This window comes from Taeniopygia guttata, chromosome Z (genome assembly GCF_048771995.1).
Source record: "Taeniopygia guttata chromosome Z, bTaeGut7.mat, whole genome shotgun sequence".
Taxonomy (NCBI): Eukaryota; Metazoa; Chordata; class Aves; order Passeriformes; family Estrildidae; genus Taeniopygia; species Taeniopygia guttata.
This window is the reverse complement of record NC_133063.1, coordinates 79,029,180-79,051,819: the sequence shown is the minus strand read 5'-3', so window position 1 is coordinate 79,051,819 and position 22,640 is coordinate 79,029,180. Positions and strand designations below refer to the sequence as shown.

Genomic DNA, 22,640 nt, shown 5'->3' with positions numbered 1-22,640 from the left:
CTCCTCTCCTCCATCCCCTCCTCTCCTCCATCCCCTCTTCCCGGCCCCCTCCGTCCCTTCCTCTCCCCAGCCCCTCCTCCGCTTGGCTGTAAATCCGCCCCTGGCTCTGGGCAGGAGCTTTTCGCTCCCTTCTCACTCTCTCTCAGCACGTTTATTTAGCCGCGCTTAATTATCGTCTGGCTCATTTTTTTAAGGGAAAATCCACCGCGGTTCTCTTGGATATCCTGTTGCGGCGAAGGGGCGGTGGGGAGAGAGAGACAGAGAAAACCCCAACCTACTCTGCTTTTATTCACCTCCTTTCGCAGAGGAGAGGGTGCGAACAGCGTGGAGCCTCTCTGGGCAGGCTGGGGGGACACAGGGCGGATTTCCAGCGGCTGAATTTTCCAGCAGAGGGATTGCCCGGCGCTCGGCACCGCAGCGGGGCCGGTGCGGGACCGGCGCTCCCCGCCGGGACAGCCGCACCATGGGGCGGCGGCGGCTCTGGGCACAGCGCTGCTGCTGCCTCCTGTCGCTGTGGCTGGGCTGCCTGGTGCTGTGTGCTCAGGGAGAGGCCGGCAGGCATCACCCACAGCCCCGGATCCGTCCGGAGCTCCGCTCTCCATCCGCACCGGGAGCGCACCGGGAGGACGGGACCGGGAGCGCCGCCGGCCGGGTCCGCCGGCGAGGACAGCAGGATGCGCTTCGAGGGTAGGGACCAGGCTGGAACCCCCTTCCCCGCCGCTTGTTTGCCCCCTCCAGGGCATCTCCGCAGCCTGAGCCCATCGCCGGTGGTCTCCCGGAGTGCCCCCGGTGCCGCTTTGGGGATGAGGACTCGCAGTTCGCTAAGCTCGCCTGGGGAATCTGGCTTCCTAATTAGTGCGATTTAATTAAAAGCAGACCTTGTGGAGGGCCTATCTTAACGAACTGACCTCGTTTGGCTCCCTTGGTCCAGCGTCTTCCGATGCTGAGATGCTTTGCCGCTCACTTTTTTGGTGGGTTTCTACCAAGAAGCGATGCAGAGTCGGTTTGGTTTTCTTCTTCTGATGTTTCGGGGACTTCTTGATATTTTGAGTTAGTTTATGTATCCTTATGAGCAGGCATCCCTTCTGTCTACCGTCAGATGACCGCAAGAAGCCCGTTTTTATGGCAGTTCTCAGACTTTGAATGAAAGAAAATTCAAACTCCTCCCTTCCATAACCTCAGTTGTTGCAAGAAGGATAAATGTGGCCTCCTCTTGCCTAATGTACCTCTCTTCTTTACACTAATCAGTTGAACTAACCCAAAATGAAATACCTTGGAGGAAGATTTCTTTGCTTTAGGGAGGATTTTTTTTTTTTATAGACAACTTCGCTATACAGTTTTTGTTTGTTTTATGCAGCTGGATTCTTCCCGTGTGTGTGTATATAAAATATTAAATTCTTTTTAGAGTGCTTCCTATTTTCCCATATACATTTATTGATTTGTCTGTGTCGCAGGCCAAATGTCTGTGGTTCTAGATTCCGCTCCTACTGCTGCCCTGGATGGAAAACACTTTCTGGAGGAAATCAGTGCATTGTTCGTAAGTGTCTGACCACTTCTACTGCTCAAGGGGTAAAAATAAAAGTCAATATTCTTCTATGGGCCACTGTTTATTCACCATGAGAAAAGCTAGTTCAGTTCTGTTTTGTGTTATTTTTAGAAATAACAGAAAAAAGGGAAGGGAAAAGAAAAAACTAACCAAGATGTTCACATTCCTTGTAACTGAAGGGCTGCCCAATGACCTTGGGATGTTCATAAGAGACACACCTCCACCAGGTTTTTAAGGAAAAAACTTTGTCAAATCAAATACTGAACAGTAGTAACAGGGAAAAAATGCCTAAAGGTCTTGATGTAGTCAAATTAGATCTTGAAGTTGTCTGAAACTTGAATTTGCAATCAAATAGAAAGCTTCTTTACACTTGGGATGCTTACTCTTTTGTCTGTTATTTTTAGTTGTGTTCTGATGGCTGTCAGGCATGTAGGCTGGCTGCTGGCTGGTTGTGATTTTTGACATACATGGCATGGCAAAAAAAAAAAGAAAAAAGAAAAAAGCTGTGTGTGTGGGGAATGTGCTCATTACTCTGGTGGGATGATGTCTTTGGGAACATTTTCTTACCATGGAACAGAAAATGAAGTTTAACTTTCTCTCTGTTAGGTAACAGCTGGTAGTAGACAATGCTTCCTTCAGACCTTAAATTTTTAATGTGTTGCCATTTAATCTAGCCTGTCACTGTCTGGTTTGTTAATAAGTACGCTCAACTCCAGAATTCAGGTTCAAGAACGTACTGCTCTTTATGTAAGCAGTGGAGGTGTTTGTAGTTCTCCATCTTATAAACTGCAGGCAGGCAGGATGAAACTGGGCAAGGGAAGAGTGATAAGACAAGGTCTGACAAACTTTTGACCTTTGATGGCTTTTTTTTTATGATTCCAAGCCTACCTCAACTATTCACATCTATTGGTTTTACAAGGTTAAACTTGACTAGCTAATACTGGGGATAACTGTGCCATGTAACACTTGTTTTCACCTCAAACTGACCCAGAATTTCCCAGGATATGGTGCCAAATGGATAATGGTGCCATTCAGAGGAAGATCCTTTTATTAATGTCACTGTGGTATCCAAGGAGTTCCTCAAAACGTTCTGTTCACATTTACCAGCTCTTTCAATACTGACTTACTTTACATTGAAGTAGAGCTTTTAAGAAGAATTTAGGCTGCCTATTATACTGTTGATTGTAAGGTTTTTCAGATTCAGCTGTGGGTCTGGCACAAATGTGGTAAGGGGCTTTCAGCAATCCTTACAAGATACCCTTTAAATTGTGACTCAGTGCCTCTTAAAGGCCTTGGTCTCATATTCTCCACATCCAGAATAATCTTTGATTTATTTTTAATTTATGTGCACAGAGGACATGCTTTAGCTCCTGCCTGCTTACTTACAGCAATCCTAATTGCTGTAAGCAACTGAAACAAAAATTGCACTTTCTAACGTGTTTCTAGGGTGAGTGATTTTGGCAGACCAAATATTGTCTGTGACAATTTTCTGTTTCTACTTTTGGTGAAGGTTTAAGCGTACAGATTTCCATGCTCACATTTAGTGTCTGTGAAGATGACATTCCCTTTAGCTAGAGTTCTTCACCTAGAAAAAGCCTCCTGCACAGGATGCTGGACAAGCTATCAAACTTCCTATTGGAGATGTGCTGATTATAATGGATGCATATTGCAACTGGTGATTTTAAAGTGGTATTTCATGAGGAGAAATCTGTGAGCCAGTGGTAGGTGAAAAAGAAACCATTCTGGCTGACCTGACAGTGTTTCAAGCTGATGATGTGGTGGTGGTTGTTGGTCGTCTGTGGCACATTTATGATTAAAAGTGGTATTTTATCTAAAAACCAAAGGTCTGCTTGCTTTTACTCTTTCGTTATACAGAGCACACTGTTCTGATGAAAGCATATTTAGGATATGCCTTAAGGTCTAGGGCTTTCAGTTGGTAAAAAAATTACTCCTTAATGGATAATAAATTAACAAATGGACTAAATGTAAACCTTGCTTTATCAGGAGATTGACATTGTGGTGTATAAAGATGGACTGAACAGGAGTATAGAAAACCAACCCTGTTTCTGGTGCTTGTCAAGTGCTCTAAATCCAAGTCCTGTTTCTCACTTTTACTTCTGCTCATGGAATAGTATTTTAAGCCAGACCATGATATGTCTGTAATTCCAGCTAAACAGAAAAATCCCACAAACTCTTTGACCTGTCATACCTTCACGTTTGGGACATAACTGTAGCAGAATTTAATGATAAATGTAGACAACGCATTTTGCATCTTTTTGATGCCCAAAGAGTGGTGTGACATGTGATCTCCTCAAGGTATTTGTTCCATTGTAGTCCTTTAGTGGAGATGTGCTGCCAGATTATTTGGTTCTCACAAAATTCTAGGCCTATTTAAAAAGAAACTGTGATTCTTGGGGTTTTTTTTGGTGGTGGTGTTTGCTTGGTTTTGAAGATTTTTTGCTATACAAGTTGTCTGTTCCGTGATATGTGTATTTTTGAAGTCCACTATGTGTTGTGCTATAGTGGCTCTTACTGCTTCAGGCTCTCCTTAGATTCATTTGCTACTTGAGGAGATTAATTTGATATATTAGTCTGGATCTGCTTTAGACTAATTTTGACTTCTAGATCTTTTTTTTTTTTTTTTTGTGGTTCTGTCACTCCTTTCTTCATTGGAGCTGTTCTGGATGGTGAGTGAGAAGGGAAGGCAGGGCTTTGGGTCATCAGGGGGATGGCACAAGGTCAGGCATGTGACACACGTGGGGGGTGGATAGGCTTTCCTGGGGATTTTATGGTTAATAAATTTTTTCAATAAAAGTGTGGAAGCTATCTGAGTGCAGGAAACTATATGTACGGAAACACCACAAAACTGCTTTGGGCAAAGGGCAGATAATCTTAGGAAAAGAGAAAAGAAAGGCCCTAAAATGCCTTCAAAATGGTGACTATAAGAGTGAAGCTCATAGCATAAATTGGCATTGTTTCCATTCCTTCTAATCTTGGGCTCTTGGTAACGTTTTCTCACAGATCTTGTGGTCTAAAAGATGTATTTTTAATGATTTTACATTGCCTGTGTGATTGGCTGGTATTTCTAGTTGGGGAAAGGCTTGACTACCTGGTTTCAGTGGTCGGGTCAGTGTTTGAATATGCCTGATCTAATTCTGTTTGTCCTCAGATTTGTCAAGAGAGACTGATTATGCCAAAATTCAGTTAGCTTTATTTAACTTAAAATTATTTTTGCATGTGTAATAGCTGTCACAATGAAGTGAGTTTTTAAGTGTTGTTGTTTGCTTTTATTTTTTTTTTCCTTCAAGTCTAAGCCTCAGGTTGCTGTTAATCCCTGTCACTCTTTTTCTGTGTTCTTCCTCAGCAATTTGCAGGAATAGCTGTGGTGATGGATTTTGCTCCCGTCCCAACATGTGCACTTGTGCCAATGGGCAGATATCACCCACGTGTGGAGCAAGACCTGGTAAGGACTTACTGTGTCTTCATTAGAGATTTCTTTGAAAGTCATTCTCTTCAAGTTTCAATGACAAAAATGCCAACTTCATTAAAAATAACTTCTCATTACTGCATATGAAAATGTAAATTGCGCTTAGGTGAAACGCCTCAAGTTGTTGGTCAGGTTTGTTATACCACACGTACCTGTTTATTCTGTGTGACAAAGTTAAATAAAATATCCTTAAAGAGAGAAGGAAGTTTACAAATGAATGTGTGTGGTATTTACATTTTCATTGAGTCCATTTTGTTCAGAAATTACGATTGTACAGTTTCCAATGCAGTTGAAAGCTCCAAGTTGCAACATAATCATGGAAAACGTGAGAAAACCTCTCCACGAGTGTACACTTAAAACGTGTAACTTAGATGGTACAAAGCCCATCATTCAGATCCTACTTTAAAGGCTATAAAAGGCCATTCCTGTGTGGTATTTTTGGCTGATTTTGGGTGTCTCTTTGCAGCCCAGCAGTGCAGCATCAGCTGCAGGAACGGCGGGACGTGCGTGGATGAGCAGTGCCAGTGCCAGAAGGGCTTCTCTGGTGCCCACTGTGAGCAGCGTAAGTCACAGCCAGTTTGCTTGAAGTGCAGTGAAACACCTGAAAGAAATGCTTGGTTTGGGGTGTGCTGCTTGTCTGGCAGTCATTTCCTGCGTGGATGATTTTGTGTTCTCTAAAATTCAAGTTACAGATGGGATTCACCGAGGGGCTTTGGGAAGCCCTCGGGGAGCAGCATCACTGTGCATCCCACTCTTCATACAGATGTTTTATTCTCTTTTAACAAAGTTTCCTCTGCCTCAGAACAGTCCTGCTACTGGGTTGAAGAATGTTTTTCTGTTTTCTACTTAGTCTAAGGAAAAATGGATTAAATATGGTTCAAGCTATTGTGTGCCTTTTTGGGTTGGCAGACAAACTAGAATGTGAATTATTTACCTATAACAGCACAGTGTTTACAACCTGTAGCAATTTAGCAAACAATAAAAGTCCCTAAAGGCTACAGGGATGAAGAAAGATGCAAAGTGTATTCTGAGGTCAGCTGATTATTAATTAGGAGAGAAATTAACTGCATAAAGCAGTCTGAAAGAACTAGAGACACAGGGCAGCTCTGCAAAAACCAGATGGACTGAATATTGGGGAAGATATTTTTCTTGTCATAGTCATTTTTATAAATGCTGGAAAACAGTCTTGTTCTTGCTTTAACTGGATAAAACTCTAAAATTTTAGCTAATAGGTTTAATCATGATCTGTGATCATAGCCACAGTGAAATTTTGTATTAAGGGTTGCTGGTCCTTTCCTACTTTTGTTAAAATATTGGGTCAGCACCTGAATGCTCTCAGACAAGGCAAATTTCCAGTGAACAAATAAAAAGATGATTGAATTTTCAATTCATCTGTGACCCTGAGGCAATCCAGAAAATCTGAACAAACTCTGGAGATTGGTTTCAGTGTATCATGTATTTAAAATTTCAAGCAGGATTATGAATATTTGTCTTTTAGACAGTCTTAAAAATGTAATTATGTTTTGATTTCTATTTAGAAAAAATTAATTGTATATAATGAGTTTAATTGTCTTGCTGAAGTGCTGTTGTCCATTAATTCAGTGATATAACACACGAAGCAAAATATCTTCATTTTATGTGTGCATTCTCAGGAAAAGGTAATGCTGTTTGGTGCATCTTGGTAAGAAGTAAGGCTTTATCACATTTCCACAAAACAGTATATTTTATCCTCTCCACTATGATACAGGAGCCATGTGTACCTTTTTTCAGTTTGAAATAATTACCTTCTCTTGGTTTCTGAGTGTCTTTTGCCCTGGATACTCACATGTGTAACAAATACCACATCCAAACTGAGGAGACACGTTTAGGAAGGCAGCCTCATGACTTTGAGACCAAAAATTTGAAGTTCTAAAAATCTTGTGACTGTCCTATATCTGAAATATTTTGATTTGGAACATGTGCTAAATTTGGACAATTTTGAAGCAATGACCTGAAGTAATGAGTCAGAAAGTAGCTAAAATGAGTTAGTTAAGGCACTCTTTTAATGGTGTTTTTCAGCCTCTCTGAAGAACTGTCTTCCTTTTGAACTGAAAAAATTCAGTGGTCTGGCAGGAAGTCTTTGTTCTTGATTCAGACTGGTAAAGAGTATGAGTGGGTGCTCTGAAGTCCCATAACAGTGAAATATCTTTCTCATCTAAATGTACTGTGGATTTATAACCCTTTCACCCCACCCAGCTTCCTCCCTCACCACAATTTTTTTTTTTTTTTTTTTTTGGTTGGGATTTTTTAAGAAACACAGTTTTTTCAGGTAAAAAATGATGAGTTAAGCAGGTACTTCTTTACCTTCGCTTTTAAACACTACTCCTCCTTCCAGCACCATCAGCTCAGAGATGATTATCTCCCTCTTGGACTTCTTTCTCTTCTCCAAAGATTTGTTGCTGTTATGACTAAGATGCCCAAAAAGTAGTTGAGGTTGGATAGATAGGTAACTTCAGCGAGGGATAATAAGTTCTTACATAATTCTCATGCGTGGCTGGAGTTGCAGAGCTGATTAAAACACGCTGAAGTTGGACATGTGCTGTTAATCTGTGCTGAGCAGCTGTTTGCAGTCGCTGCCAGCAGGTACTGATGGAATTTGTCTTGCACAGCCATCGTGGTGGAGGTGGCAGTGGGGAGATCAGCTCCATCCTCAGGTTTAGGAAGACTTAGAGCGGTGGGAGAAAAATGAATATTTTTAAAATTATGCGTATGTCAATCTTGAAATGCCATTGCCATGGCATTATTAACCTTTTTTTCTGCTTGTTTTGCTGTCTGAAGCTGTCTGTGAGAGTGGCTGTCAGAATGGAGGACGCTGTGTTGGACCCAATCGTTGTGCTTGTATCTACGGCTTCACCGGCCCTCAGTGCCAAAGAGGTAAAAGAAATTTAAGGAAGGAGTCTCTGAGTAGTTGTATACAAAAAAATTGCTGTGTTTTAATGTATTTTCAGCCAGTAAACTTTCAGCAAACCACTTATTATTTGTTATTTTAGAAAACGTCTTCCTTTTTTTTTCGTTTTTAGCTTGGCAGACACATTAAAAATTGACATGTCCAAAACCTAATTGGTAGGAAATTCAGCTCCTTTAGGCTGCATATTTTTTTCATGTAATAGTTAAAAGATTAGATGTCTTTTGCTCTCTGCTGCATGAAATTACAATCCAGCAAAATTGCTGGTGGTGTTGGCATTGGGTAAGTCTAGGTAATTTAAGGATTTATTTTCTATATAACACCTCTTTCATAAGAGGAACTTGGGAAGTAATTTGGTCTAGTTAGTTGGGAGGAAGTCAGAGAAGGACTGAAAAATAACCAGCTACCCTATCTGTTCCTAAACCCATTCTTATTCCAGAATACATCTCAGAGATGGCTTCTGAAGGGAGTCCTGTGGAATTCCCTTTTTCAAATTCGGCAGTGAAATGCTCAGAGCTGTGAGCATAAATTTGGAGAAACCTCTTGCACCTTTTTTATGTTTTTAAATTTTTATTTTAGCATTTTTTAACTGTGAAATGGGAATAATTTCCCTGGAGGTAAAGGAACTAAAAACCCAAATACTGAAAAAGAAGGAGTTTCTATTTGCTACTCCAGGTTGGTTTATATATCCACTGGGTATCACAAGCATGAGAGAAACGTAAAGGATCAGCTTGTTTGTCTCCAGCTTGTTGTTTTCATTCTTAAAACCTGATTTACAGTTTTCTCTTTACCCCATTTCCTGTAATTGCTTCTTCTGAAGCAAGCACAAGGACTCAAATCATACATAGTTTGATTAGTGGAGAAATAGGAAATAGTATTTTGTTAAAAATCTGTTACTATTTAGAGCTGTTTTAAAGCCATTCAGAGACATGTCTGTGCACAATGTCTAAAATAAAAAACTACCAAGTCTTTCTGCTTAGAATGGATTTTCAAAGGATTGGATAAGGCTAGGGTAATTTATAGTTTGAGTCTTACTTCTGATGGATCTTATTGCAAATTCTGCAGTCTGGGCTGCGTGTCTAAGGTGGATTATACTTCTAGCTGAACTATAGCATGATAGAATTGCAATATTCAAATTTTTTTTTTTTTAATTTAGTTGATTGCATTCATAATAGCTGTTTGTTTATTTCCAGACAATTTGGCAATCCTGCTTTTTGTCCCAGATTAAAAAAAAAAAAAAAAAAAGTCATTCTTAGTTAAGATTTGCTTCTGTTCTCTGGAACCATATTAATGCATGTGACAGACTCCAGCTGTGATGATGGCTCAGAGCTTCTAGTAATGATATTTATACTTTAAATAGTTTGACCTTCAAAGCTTAAAAGATTCTACTACATGTAGGTGTTGCAACTTAACTTTTGTGATGATGAAAGGGTTTAGGTTTGCTTTCTTACCGTTCATTATGAAATCTTTAGCTGCAGAATTCAAGCCCTGTACAGAAATTTAAACATCAGTGTTTTGGCATCCTTTTTTTCCCAGCCCTCCTTGAAAGTCCTAGGTTTTCAATTTTTTGTAGAGTGCTCTTGTTCTGCAAGAGTTCATCTTTTGTGGGTAATTGAAAATTTAGTTATTTCAATTAAAGGTTTACATTTTATTGCTTGAAACTGGAGGTAGTAAGCCAAATTTCCTTCTGTCACTGTCAATAATATATAGCATATATAATAACTACTTCATATATCTCATGTAATGTAGTATACTTTACAGCTTTGACAGAGCTATGTAAAATTTTTCCTAATCTTGGTGTTGCATAGTGCTTTCAAATAAAGAATTCACTATTTTATTTTACTGTTATTCAGTTAAAAGAAAGACGACTCCTATAGTATATCTCAATAATAACTATAAAAAGTATCTAAAAGCTCATTTTGTTTATGCTTTAGATGAGGTGGAGCACATGAAAGTACTGTGAAAGGTGCCTTAAATGCCTATTTAGTTCAACAGTAATTTGTAATTTATGCTTTTAATGTAATGGTTTATGCTTTCCAATAAATAGCAGAATGCAGTGATTTCTTCATCTGTGGGTTGCCATAGCTGCCTGTAATATTTTACAGCAAGAAGTGTCTCAGTGGTTTAACTTTAAACTGAATTTAGCAGCAGCTCATAACTCTGAGTAAAATTTTATAGTTTAAGGATATGTGAACTTCCCTTGCAAATCACCTCAAAGTTATAAGAGATGTTGTTTCGTAATTTTTATTTACATCATGGTGTTTTAAATGCACATTTTTTATGGTTCTGTAAATTAAGTTCTTTAAAATTAGGTATTTTCTTCCTAATACAGAACATGTGTAGGTTTCCTTCAGCTTGGCCTCCCAGCCTAAGCTGTATGATAAAATTGATAAAATGTGGTTGGTTTTTCAGCTGTCTGGGCTCTGAGCAGACTAATTTCCGGGCTGGAGACAGGGGCTGAGCAGTAACTGATGACTGGCATGATCAGAGGTTTTAACTTGAGGCTTTCTTCTGGGTTAAAAAGAGAAAAACCTGTTTGGGAGTTCCTGCTTTTTCTGATATGTACGCTGACCTCTTACATTTCCTGTCAAATCTGGTCTTTGGCTTGTAAGCACACAAGATCTGAGTTTTTTGTGTGTTGTTTTAAAGGGGGGGGAAAAAAAAAGGATGTCGAAATTTCTGCAGTTGAGTTTTCCGAGTGAAAAGAATGGAAAAAAGAAACAGCAATAAACAATAATAAATAAGAGGCCTCATTCTCAGTTGTGCATATAAGGACAATTTTTTTCCAAGCATGACCAATTCCTTTGATTTCTCAACATTGTAAATAATAGTTGTGTCACTGCTTGTGGTCTGTGCATTTTTTAAAAATAGATAATCTTGAGAGATATGGGGCTGAGGAAGACCAGGGATATTTTCTTCCTTCTTTATCATGGGATAAAGGGAAGAAGAAGTGAGAAAGGAAAATCTTGTGGCTGATGTAACTTTGCCTTCATCCCATACAGAAAGTAGAAGAACAGTTCTTGTTTACTTTGTATGAAATGGCTCATATGAGAAACAAGTAGGATGAAGCAAAAAGTGTCTTCATTTGAATTGTTGTTAGTGTGCAGTAACTGAGGCAAAAGAGTAAAGAATAACACAGAACTGAAGTGGGCACACACTGATGGGCTGATGGGCACAGGGGTTATAGAGATGTTTAGGGATAATACATGTGTTTAAAATTAATAACAGTGTTTATATAATAGCAGTTTGCTGTGCTAACTTAAAAAAAAATTAAGCTAGCACGGCAAACTGACACAGATTTGTATAGGAGTCAATACTTCTCAAATACAGTTTTGTTTTAAAGAAGAAATACAAGATATATTTAGTTTGTAGTGTTGCTGAAGGTGCTTATGTGTGCTTAAGTGACAGCAATCAGGTCTAAATGAGGCAACAGAAAATGTAATTCCTTAAAAAACTACTTCTGACAGGCATTTAGAAGACCTCTTAACTTTACACAGCTTTTCCTATCTGTTGGTGCTAGAAGTACCATGAAGTGCTCAACAGAAATAATGGTTTTTTGATCAGCAAGCTCATCTCTTTTTGTGGGAGTCTTGGGAGAGTAGCTTTTTATTTTTGCTGTGGTTTCTTTTTTTTTTTTTTTAATCTTTTCCCTTTATTAATGGCTGCTGTCATCCTATGCCAGAATAGAGGTTTTTTAATAATCTTCCTTTTTTTTTTTTTTTTTTTTTATGGTCTTTTCTTTCAGTGTACAGTAAGTGAAAGACTGATCTGCTAAACATCAGTTTAATTAATCTTCAGTCCAGTTTTAGCCTTTGGGAAGTGGAACATGTGGTCTTGAGTTATTTTCTGCAAGTTCATAAAGAAGTTGTGCAAGGCCTGTTGAGTGAGGAAAAAAGTAAAACATTTTACTGTAGCATGCTAAAAACTAGATGGGTTAGTTCACAGGGGATGTTCATGGTCAGTGAGGGAAATACAAGTGTTAAGTCATCTACTTGAAGTCTAATTTAACTAAAATAAATTAAGTTCTGAGCTAAAACTAAGTCAGCAGTAGTTTATAAAATGTGAATCTTCCTAAGATTTGCAACTTTTGCCATTCTTGTCTACTTTTATCTCTCTTTTAGAAAGCATTTCTGTCAGCTTTTTCAACACATAGCTGAAGGCTGATTGCAAGCAAAATGCTGCAATGGTCATGTTTTTATAACAAGAGAAGCTTCAGTTTAGACTAAAAATGCTTCTGTTCCTGTTGGAAATAGTAGAGATAATAATTGCAAATACCTGCAGCAGTAAGAGGCAAAGCTTTATCAGGCAAGTACCTGGTACAGGACAGTAGATCAGATTGTCTGTGTTGGAATAATCTGTTAGATTGTTAGATACTTTGGTTGTGGTTTTTTTGGTTGTTGGGGGGTTTTTTGGGTTTTTTGGGTGTTTTTTTTTTGTTGTTGTTGTTGTTTTTTTTTGGTTTTGTTTTGTTTTGTTTTGTTTTTTGTTTGTTTTTTATTTTTGTTTTTGAGGGTAGAGGTGTTTTCAGGTGTTAATAACATACACAATTAAGTGCAGTCACTGCTCACCAAGCTCCTTTTCCTGGTGCAGGTTCTGGCCTGTAGATACTAGCCCACATCATCCTTCTTTTAGTTTTTAATTAAATCCCAGTATGTGAATGACTCTTCATTTAGCACCTGCAAAAGAAAAAGGTAAAACCACTTAAATGCAGCAGTTTTGCTGCTTTTGAAGTGCTTGAAGTCTTCAAAACATCTCAGTTTGCTCAAGCATGGGACAGGCAGGTGCCAAAGTGTCACAGAAGTAGGGTTGTTGCACTTTGTGTTGGAATTAAAAGCACAGGTTTTATGCCTTTAAGGTAGGTCTGCAAAAATAAATGAAGATACAGATTTGAATGACCTCTTTCAATGGCTTGAGAATTATTTAAACCAATGGAACAGGGAATGTTCCCCTGGTTTAAATAATTTTAAAGGGAAGCTCTGTAGCTGTGGTGCCCTGAACTGTGAAAAGAAAGGAAGAACTACCAGAATTGTTACACGTTATACTTACAGCCAGTATATATATTTTCTTCATATATGTGTTTTCTAAAATCTGCACTTGAAAAGTAGTTTTTTTCCTCTTATCTACAAGAGGAACAAGTCTAGGAGTGAGCACAAAATACTGTGTTTTTAATGTGTTAGTTAGGACTTAGAGTAACTTATGTTCTCCATCTAAAGATTGTTCAGTGAAAAGTGAAACAAGGGCCTGATAATATAGAGCAGTGAAGCAAAATCATGAGTGAGTGAGAAAAAACAGAGGCGAGGGAAGGTGGTGCCTTTGAAAAATTCTCTCTGGTCTTATCTTTTCCCTTTCTCAGTGAAAATTTTTCTCTTTGTCACATGCAATAAAATGTCGCCTTCTGTTTTTTGAATGACTTGGAGAGAGAAAATAGAAGACCTGAGCAAGGCCATGATGGCTTTGTTAGAGTGTCAGAAGAAAAGATTATATCTTCTGAAAACTAAAAAAGTTATTAACTTTATTAAGCTATTTAATTTTTGAGATATCCAGGAAAAAATAGATCTTGATCTCTTTTCAGGATATTTAGGAAAGTTAGAGATCAGAAGAAGTTGAGACACTTGCCCACAGGAAGTGCCTTTAACAAAGAAAGTGCAAAAATCTCTGAAACACTCGTGTAAATATGAAAACATTCTGTCAAATTCAGCAAGTGCTAATGTTATATATTGCTTATATAGGCATTCTAAGCTCCCTTACAGTGAATTAAATGTTAAGGCTTAAAAATCTGTAAATTGGATCTGCTTTAAATTTTCAACCATGTCAGTCTCCAAAAGCATTAATCATGCAGAATTTTAAAAGATGTAGTTGCTACAATAAAATATGTATGGAAAAGAGTAATTCAGGTATTATCAAGAGTGGTTTTTCTTGGCTGAAGCCAGTCAAGAGCACGTTGCATCCATGGTTGCAAAATCAAGGAGTGCCAAAAGTAAACTGGTTTATTCCACCTCAGACTAATATCCTGTTGTATGAGAAACAGGATTAAATTATTTCTTTATTGAGAGGATATATAAGTTATCTTCCTTCCTATATTTTGGTTGTGAAAAGATACTCAGCTTTATAATGTCTCCCTGAAAATCTTGTATAAGCCCAAGAGGTAAATTTCTAAAGCCCTTTGGTTTTGCTGAACATACCCAAAAGATCTGAAGAACAGAAACTGTGTTTCTGCCTCTACAGAGACAGGACTCTAGTAAATAGTAGCAGGCTGGGTTTTTAGCTTATTACGAACTCAAATTATCACAGCAGTCTAGACAGTCATCTGAAGAAATGTTTTTTGCAGTTTAAATAGACATATATATTTAATTTTTTTATTAAGGGTAATGCGCGAAACAGTTGTTTTTCCTACTTAGGTTAATAATTAAGGAGATTGTTTTCAGCTCCAGTGTCTGTAGTTTTATTAGGGTTTCTGGTCTCCTGAGAATGCCTTTTGCCTTTTTCCATGCCATTGTAATTTACACACGGGTTGGTTATGAAATAGTTTCCCTCTTTTTTCAGCAATACTCTTAAAAGGGTGTCCTGTCTTAAAATTGCCAGTTTTCCTCTTCACTGATTCTGGGATTTTGTTCCTTTGAGGCTGAACCGGGTAGCACTGACCTCACGGAACAGGGAGCCAAAAGCCTGTGGACAGTGTAATTCAAGTTTCCATCTTATGGTCAAGAAAAGTAGCATATTTTTGCATGCACAGAGTAAGATACTGGCTTCTTAATTCCTGGGATGTGAAAGAATTAAGAGCTTAATGTGCATCTACCTGGCTTTCCAGTATACAGGTTTTGATGAGTAAGATATTTCTGAAGGAGAAACACGAGAGGAAGGAGCAGGAGGCAGCATGAAAAGGTTCCTTCACTGCTTTATATACTGTAAAGCAAAGATGTACAAACATTATATTATGGTAGTTGGTATAAACTGCTGAATCTTTCAAAAAGCCCCAAAAAATTATTTTGTCGCTTTTTTTGTCTCATATTTGCCTAGGGGTGATTCAGGCTGTAACTTCTTGCAGTGACTGATGATCTGTATTTCATTGTGTGTCACATTGTGTGCTAAGTGTTGGGAATTTATCAGTCCCAGCTCATGCTATCTTTTTATAATAGCAGGCCCTGTGGAAGCATAAGGAAATATATGCATTTACAAGGAGCTCCAACCAAACCAAAATTCAGGAATACTTCTCTCCCAGCTTTTATTCTGTGCTTGAAATTTTCTGTCAGTCAGGGTATGATGCTTCAGTACACAGGGAAAAGTTTTGTTTCAATAAGTTTTTAAGGAAATACTTGAATTCTGGAAGGTGCTGAATTCCATAAATGACAAAAGTGGAGTATTTCCCTGTTTCTTTATTTCTGTAGTTTCTTTGTGTGTGTATATGTACTTTTCAAAATGTTTTGTGTCCTGAAGTATTAGAAGCATTTTCTTCAATGTTCGATTAGACAAAATTGCCTTTTATTTCAGAAATACTGTTGTTTATCTGCTACTTTGCCATTTCCACCCCCCATGTGCTTAGGTGTGCATAAGGAATTGCTTTTTAATTAATAATAGTATTAACAATGCAGTTATTGCTACACTAAGATTTTATCTGCTTAAAACTGTCATAATACCAATTATATAAAAATGTCTGTGTGAACAATGGAGTTGTTGCTTTTGGAAAAGAGTTGCTGCTGTTCCAGCCAGAGGAAAATTAGAATATACTTAGAATGGACATGGCAGAAATACTGGTGGATCCTGGAATTTTCCTAAAAGCTGCTAGAGCTTACCAAGATTCCTGCATTGAACCTGTGGCTTTTCCTTTTTTCATTTACAGCTGCCCTCCACTTCTATTTCAGCTGCCAAGTGTGGGTTGTTAAGTTACCCACTCAGTTACAGGAGTTTGTGTGATGGGAAGTTTTGCATCACAGGAGCTGGTCAGAAAAGGTCACATGGGACCATTAGAACAGTAATAAAATTTTTCAACCTGAAAATGAAAACTGTCAGCTGTATCAAAAAGTCCAAACCATTGATGTTCAAAACCATTTTCCACTAAGCTGCTCTTCTTCTCTATTACATATGAAAATAAACTTTATAGACCACTTGAGGTAATGACTAAAGAACCTGCTGGGGATGTGTCCCAGCTTTGAGTTAGCAACAATTTTAAACGTTTGAAAGACTTTTGTGATCATAATATTAACAATAAACATGATGTTATTGGATACTTAACTAAGGACTTCACACACAAGATTTTTAGAAAAAGTCAAGGAAAGGAGGCTTTGATTTTACTATTCAGGTTTATAAGAACTCCTGAGTCTAAATAGCAGGACTGCCCACAGATTATTTTTTCCAAGAAAATTAATAGCACTGCCAACTCCCTTTCATATTCCAGGAGAGTCCTTGTTCATTTCCAGCCAGCAGTCTTTTTTACCATAACTTTTTGGATGTCACCTTTGAAAAAAATTCTTTTGATTTATATCAAGTACAATTCATCTGCTTTCTTGTTACCTTTGAAATGTCCCTTATTGTGTACTCTGTGTTGGCAGCTAAGCATTTACTGTGAAAAAACCCTCCAAATATCCATATAAAGTTGATCAAAACATTGAAGGAAGATAAATTTTAGATAATATTTAATAAAAATATGTACTTTTAAAATGTTTAAATAGCTTTTTGCATTATTGTGACTTATGATCTGCAGATGTTGGAGTTGAGTAAGAATAATAATATTTATATATGCATAAATTGGAGATTTGTGGTCTGAACCCAAAGACATTTATGAGTATTGCCAACCCTTTCATACTCACATGAAAAGTTTGTCAAGGAAAGCCCTGATCTCCTTTTCTTTGGAAGGTCTGGGCAGTGCTGTCATTTATCCAGGACCAATGGGAGAACTGGGCATGCCTTGCTCTTCCAGACTTGATGGTCCCATGGTAGGAATCCATGGAATACCATGGAATTTCCCCTTGCAGGAAGATGAAGCTTGGCTTCATTCATTTATCAAAACATGAAGATTTCATGTTGCAAAGGGGAAAATTCAGAGAGTTCAATTGAAAAATCTCTTCAGTAATCAGCAAGCAAGTTCTGCAACAAGCAGCCAAAAACAATTTCAGGTGTCTGGAGACTTCTGAGTGTTAGCAGAAATTACGAGGAGATTTGCCACCTATCAGAGTTGGAATAAAGACAGTTGTTTCTCCATCTTGTTTCCTGTTGGAGTAGCTTTTAGCAAGGTGAATTTAACCTCAGGTTTTGCCAGGACAGACTTAATGTCTCCACTCTGGAGGTTCCCTGACATTGAATGCAGCCTCTTGGGCTTCCACTTACTGTGCTGATTTTTCTTTTAGAAGAGAGTGAAGTTCCTGGTAATGCTGGCAACATTTACTTCTTTCCAGCATTCAGCTCCAATGAATTAGATTGTTAATTTAATAATGCTGCTGGATGAAATGGATTTTTGAGATGCTAGTATTAATAATTAATAATGGTAATCTATTTGCTGTACTTGAGTCTGAAAGTGAGGTGATGGAAGTTGAACTTACTTATTTTCTCATCTATTCCTTAATATTTCGTAAATCTTCCTTAGGGGAGTGAGATTCTCTAAAAAGTCCAATGAAAGGCAAATTTGCTTTGTGAGGAAGTGAAATTCATTAATAGGGTATTAGGTCTTGTTCTTTGATTGACAGAAGCTGTGAAAGCCTGTCTCAGACACCTTCCTTTACTCAATCCTGATGTGATTCATGATGAACGTGCTTAATATTTTCAGTATTTGTTTTTAGTAATAGAAATACCAATCTTCTAAGTAGCTTCTAGTTAAAAATGCTCATTTCCAGATGCATTGCTTCCTTATTTACTAATGGTTCTGTGGGGTTGTTTTAAAATAAAAACAATGGAAGATACTTCACTGTTCCCTCCTGCTAAATCTTTCTAGTGCTCACAGACAGAAAATACAATATTTGTGACTGTGCTTTTCCCTTCTGCAGGCTGGGTGCAGGAGACTGGTACTTGCACCCCTGTTGGATTTTTCACAGGAATAGTATTTTGATATTGAGAGCCTTCATTTAAAATTTCAGTCTGTGCTTCCCCATGAAAAGAAACTCAAATTTTAACATTCTTTTGGATGGCTTGCAAAGGACATTCCAACATGTATAGTTGCCTTTTTACTTTTCTTCATGCCTCACTTTTTTATGTTACCTGGGAAGAGGTGAAATTTTTAAGGGCAGGAGTTTTGACAAAATTCACTTATAAATTGGATACTTACATGTGTACAAAATATTTTAATGTTTTGTCCTGAGTGACAGTAGCTGGTATTTCAGATGTTAAACACTGTGTTTCAGGATTTTAGCTAGTGGATGTTAGACACAGAGGACATGTGGCAAACAGAATATTCCATATCTGTTTACAGCAGGTTTTTTTACACCTTCATCTGAATCATTTGTTTGGCCAGAGGAACAGGAAAAAACTAAAATAGAAAGGTACTGAATCAGGACTAGAAATCTCAACATTGCAGCTCCTTGTCTCAGGTTCCTGTGAACTAGTCAATTTTAATTACAGGTAGAATTAGAATTTTGAAAAGGAATAATGGAAAAAAATCCCAAGAGCCATAATAGTTGGATAGTCCCATTTGAGAACACAAAATATACGTTTTTTTGACAAAAGAGAAATGTTGCAGCATAGTTAAATATTGAAGTTCATGGTGTGATTTCTCGTTAAATTTAATTATATTAACAATTTGAGTTATTGACAAAGGTTGTCTTTTTCAGGTCAGTGTGAATATTGAATACAATTTTCTGAAGTTAAAAACCAAAACTGTGTAGCACATGTGCTGAAGATCACCTCATTTCACCAAAGCATTTGCCCTTTCTAGAATAATAAATTATTTATAACTTATGTTCAACATATGCTCTTTCTGGCAAAATTATTCCATCAGCAGTGCTGGCAGAGGAACAAATGAAGAACCACCTAAGAACAAGACAAGTAAACCCATATGGGAAAGATGACTGATCCATAAATGGGAGTTTTTAAGGTCTGATCAACCATTATAATAATATAATCTGACTGGCTGTGTGAAACAAATCCACAGCTTCATTTGAAGCTACAAAGTATCTTCAAAATAGCATCTATTTTTATTGCATTTGTTTCCCACATGTAAAATTTACTGTGTGACTTCAGATCTTTGTGTAAACAGCTGAACTTTAACCTAAAAGTGCTTGCCTTCACTTTGTATTTTAAAATCTTATATTTTCCTCATAGTATAGAAGAGCAGCCACTAATCAGCCTCTTTACCTTTGGCCTTCATGTTGGATAAACTAAACAAGTAAAGATTTTTAAAATGGGTGCACTTTTTAAGAATAATATAATAAATTACTGTAATATTTGAAAATGCTAATATTATAAAATATATTTCTGAATAGAAACCATACTGTAGGCTTATGCTGATAAACATTGTTTGGTTACAGAATCTGAACATTAGATTAATGCATTTTCTGTTTATTAAGGCATGAGTGGGCACCTGTGCATAGGTGCACACTCTGAGTGTGTGGAGCAAGGACAGGATTTTCTTTTTACCATGTATTTATTTTGCTAAAAGTGCCATTTTTGTGGCTTGATGGTCACAGGGGAAGCTCAGAGGGTAACTTTGAAGACTGTTTTATATTGATAATCAAGAAATACTAAAGTTGGCATGCCTTACTGAGTGTTTAAGATCTTCTAATCTTATTTTATCATCAGGCATTCCTGTGCTTGTGCACTTTATTGACTTTAAATAAAGTCAAAAGCCCAGCTGACTACCAGTGTGTATAAATAGCTGCAAAAGTCTTTCCTAGACTGATACCTGAGTGACCCTTACCAAAGAGAGGGAGCAGAACATTTATTTATGTTTGAACTTCCATTTTAAGATCCCAGGAAGCTTAGTATAACATCTCACTGGGAAGACCTTTTTTTTGCTTTCCAAAGATGCTGAAGCTCTTATTTTTTCAGGGTGAAAGTATCAAGTTATAGAAAGCAAGGGTTTTCCATTTACATCTTGTTGTGGGACCAGCTGCACCTGAATGAAAGTGTGTGGAAGACATTGTGTTCTCCACATATCAGTGTTGGAGCCTGCTTTTGATAGGGAAAAAGAAAAAAGATGATGCAACAGCAGCTTGAGCAGCCTTCACTCCACTATTATGCCTTCTTTCATGTGACTGAGTCTGAATAAAAGCTTTCCTTATGTTTTTCACCCCTGTCTCTTTTTAATCGTTCCCACAAGGATGTGAAATCTGGCTTAGAGCAACAAGGTGTTTTTTATTTATTCCTAGAGAATTCCAATTAATTGTTGACCCCAGTTTGCATTGACTCATAATGTAAAAAAAAAATTCTCTTTATACAGGTTCAGTGTTAATGAACTATCTCTTCACAGAAATTCAATGAGAAGTATATTTTCATGTAGTTTTCTGTGTTTTATTCAGTGTACTGCATACAGCTTGGACTGGCTGTGTTGTCTCATGGTTTTCTTCTGAAAATAAAAGGTGGTTTGCCAGTCAGAGCTCTGTAGGTAGCACTATTTTGGAACAGGAATTCCAGTTGGAATGATGATTCTCTGACTCTTTTGGCATGCATCTTGATCAATGTGGAGTGAAAAACTGTGTGGCTGCTGTGGTCTGTAGCTCCCTCCTATAAATCACCAGGAAGTAGCTTAGAAGCAAGAAAATCAGTTTCCAGTCCTTGTTTGCTTAATTTTGTCTTCTGTTTGCTTGCTTGTTTGTAAAATTATTTTGCTTACTGTGGGTTTTACTGGATGCGTTGTCAATGCTCGGGAGCAATTTTGCGTCCAACTGCTTTTCATTTGGTTGTATCTTTTTGAAAGAAACAAAATTGAAATGAAAAAAGATGAAATTCATTGCCTTCAGTGGTGGGTGTCATGTGATTTCTGTAAGCAGTGATGCAGCATAAATTTCGTTGGAATTTTTTTGATACAGGTATCTACTGGATTAAAGAACAATTCCTTCTACAGCTGCTATGTCGGAATCTGTGGGTATTGGTGATTTTGAGATTGTAGAAAGTCTTTGTCTTTCTGCTTCGTTGCTAAAGAAGAAGCCATAGTTCATCTGTGCTGTTTTTAAGGTTGTTTATTTTTGCTTATCTATAACATGTTCTGCTGCCCTGCCTCAGCTCTGTCCTGCAGGGCAGTGTGCGGGGCTCTGCCCTCAGTGGGATGGTACAAACATTATATACTAGAAATTACGTGTACTATATTTACAATAATGTGTCAATATCTGTCATCTACGTTGAACAGTGTGTTTCCAGCCTAAACTAATAGAAAAATGCCAACATCACTAAGAACATGGAGGTAAGGAAGAAGAAGGAGGAAGAACAGGATCAGGCCCACTTTCTTTCATCTTAGAACTCCTGACGCCCCTGTACAAAGTAAAACCCCCCCTGTACAGGTGTTAAAACCCCCCTGTATAATACTAAAAAATTTTTCCCTCTAATTTGTGACTACTTTTACTATACCATCTAACTCTCTGTGACTGCTTGTTCTACTTTCAAAGTTGGTAATTCATTCTATGGTTCAAACTCAAGATCACAGTTGTTTTCAGCTGCTTGCCAGGGTCTAAAATGCTTTTGACCAAGGCCTGGAACCTCTAAAAATGTCTGAGGGACATTTTGAGTTCCGACACTGCTAGTATGATGCCTTGTATAATACAGCGAGTTTTCCTTTTTTTTTCCCCCAGATTACAGGACAGGCCCGTGTTTCACCCAGGTGAGCAAGCAGATGTGCCAGGGCCAGCTGACGGGCATTGTGTGCACCAAGTCCCTGTGCTGTGCCACCGTGGGGCGAGCCTGGGGTCACCCCTGTGAGATGTGCCCTGCCCAGCCCCAGCCCTGCCGCCGCGGCTTCATCCCAAATATCCGCACTGGCGCCTGCCAAGGTGAGCCCTGACTGCAATTCTCCGTGTGCCAGCTCCCACCTCTGGCAATCACCCTGAAAACCTTCCAGTGCCCTTGAAATGTGGCTGTTTCCCTTGTGTGTGGTCTGTGTTTTGGGATAAAATCCAGGTGTGCTTTGCTGCCTGCAGATTTCTGCTGCTGGACCTAAAGAGCAAAGCTTAAAGTGCCTGGAAAAAGTGATTATTAATCAATATTGAGGAAAAATATTTGGTGATGTTTTTCCTCCTGTGTCACAGCTAGGAGTTTGTGTTTTGCCATTTGTCTTGAAGGGATTAATGTGGTTTAGGCACTCTTTTCACAACAGTGTCAGGACCAGAAACAGTGCGCCACAGAAGGAGTGCATGTTGCAATCTCCACGTCAAGATCCATTGTATAACTTGGCCACATACAAAATGTCCTTGAAACTGCTCTGCCAGGCTGACCCTGGCATAGCTCCTGGGGCTTTGTTTGAATTATGTGAGAGATCAGTGGTGCTCTTTATCACCCATGTCCACAATAGTTGTGTTTTCTTTTTCTGGCAGTATATTCCCTGTGGCAAATAGTTACCCGTTTAACCATGTTGCTAAATTCCACTGGGGAGCATAGAAACAATGTGGTAGTCGACTTTGTGTGATGGGTAAACAAAGGAAGTCTGAACAGCCGCAATTTTTGCTGCGTTTTTGACATATAATTGATAAATAGGGAGCTTGGATTGTATTTATGTCAGCTGGGCTTAGCACACAACGTTACAAGGTGATGGC

The 22,640-nt window shown here is 38.3% G+C and overlaps 1 protein-coding gene across 1 annotated transcript in view; it reads left to right on the top strand.

Moving 5' to 3' along the window:
* The first annotated feature begins 312 nt into the window (after nt 1–312).
* FBN2 (fibrillin 2) overlaps nt 313–22,640 on the top strand; it is a 116,322-nt gene continuing 93,994 nt past the window's right edge. The window contains exons 1-6 of the mRNA XM_030258070.4: nt 313–687; nt 1,455–1,537; nt 4,911–5,009; nt 5,500–5,595; nt 7,851–7,946; nt 21,684–21,881. Coding sequence (XP_030113930.4) covers nt 464–687; nt 1,455–1,537; nt 4,911–5,009; nt 5,500–5,595; nt 7,851–7,946; nt 21,684–21,881 — 796 coding nt within the window. The 5' untranslated portion in view covers nt 313–463. The remainder of the gene's footprint in view (nt 688–1,454; nt 1,538–4,910; nt 5,010–5,499; nt 5,596–7,850; nt 7,947–21,683; nt 21,882–22,640) is intronic.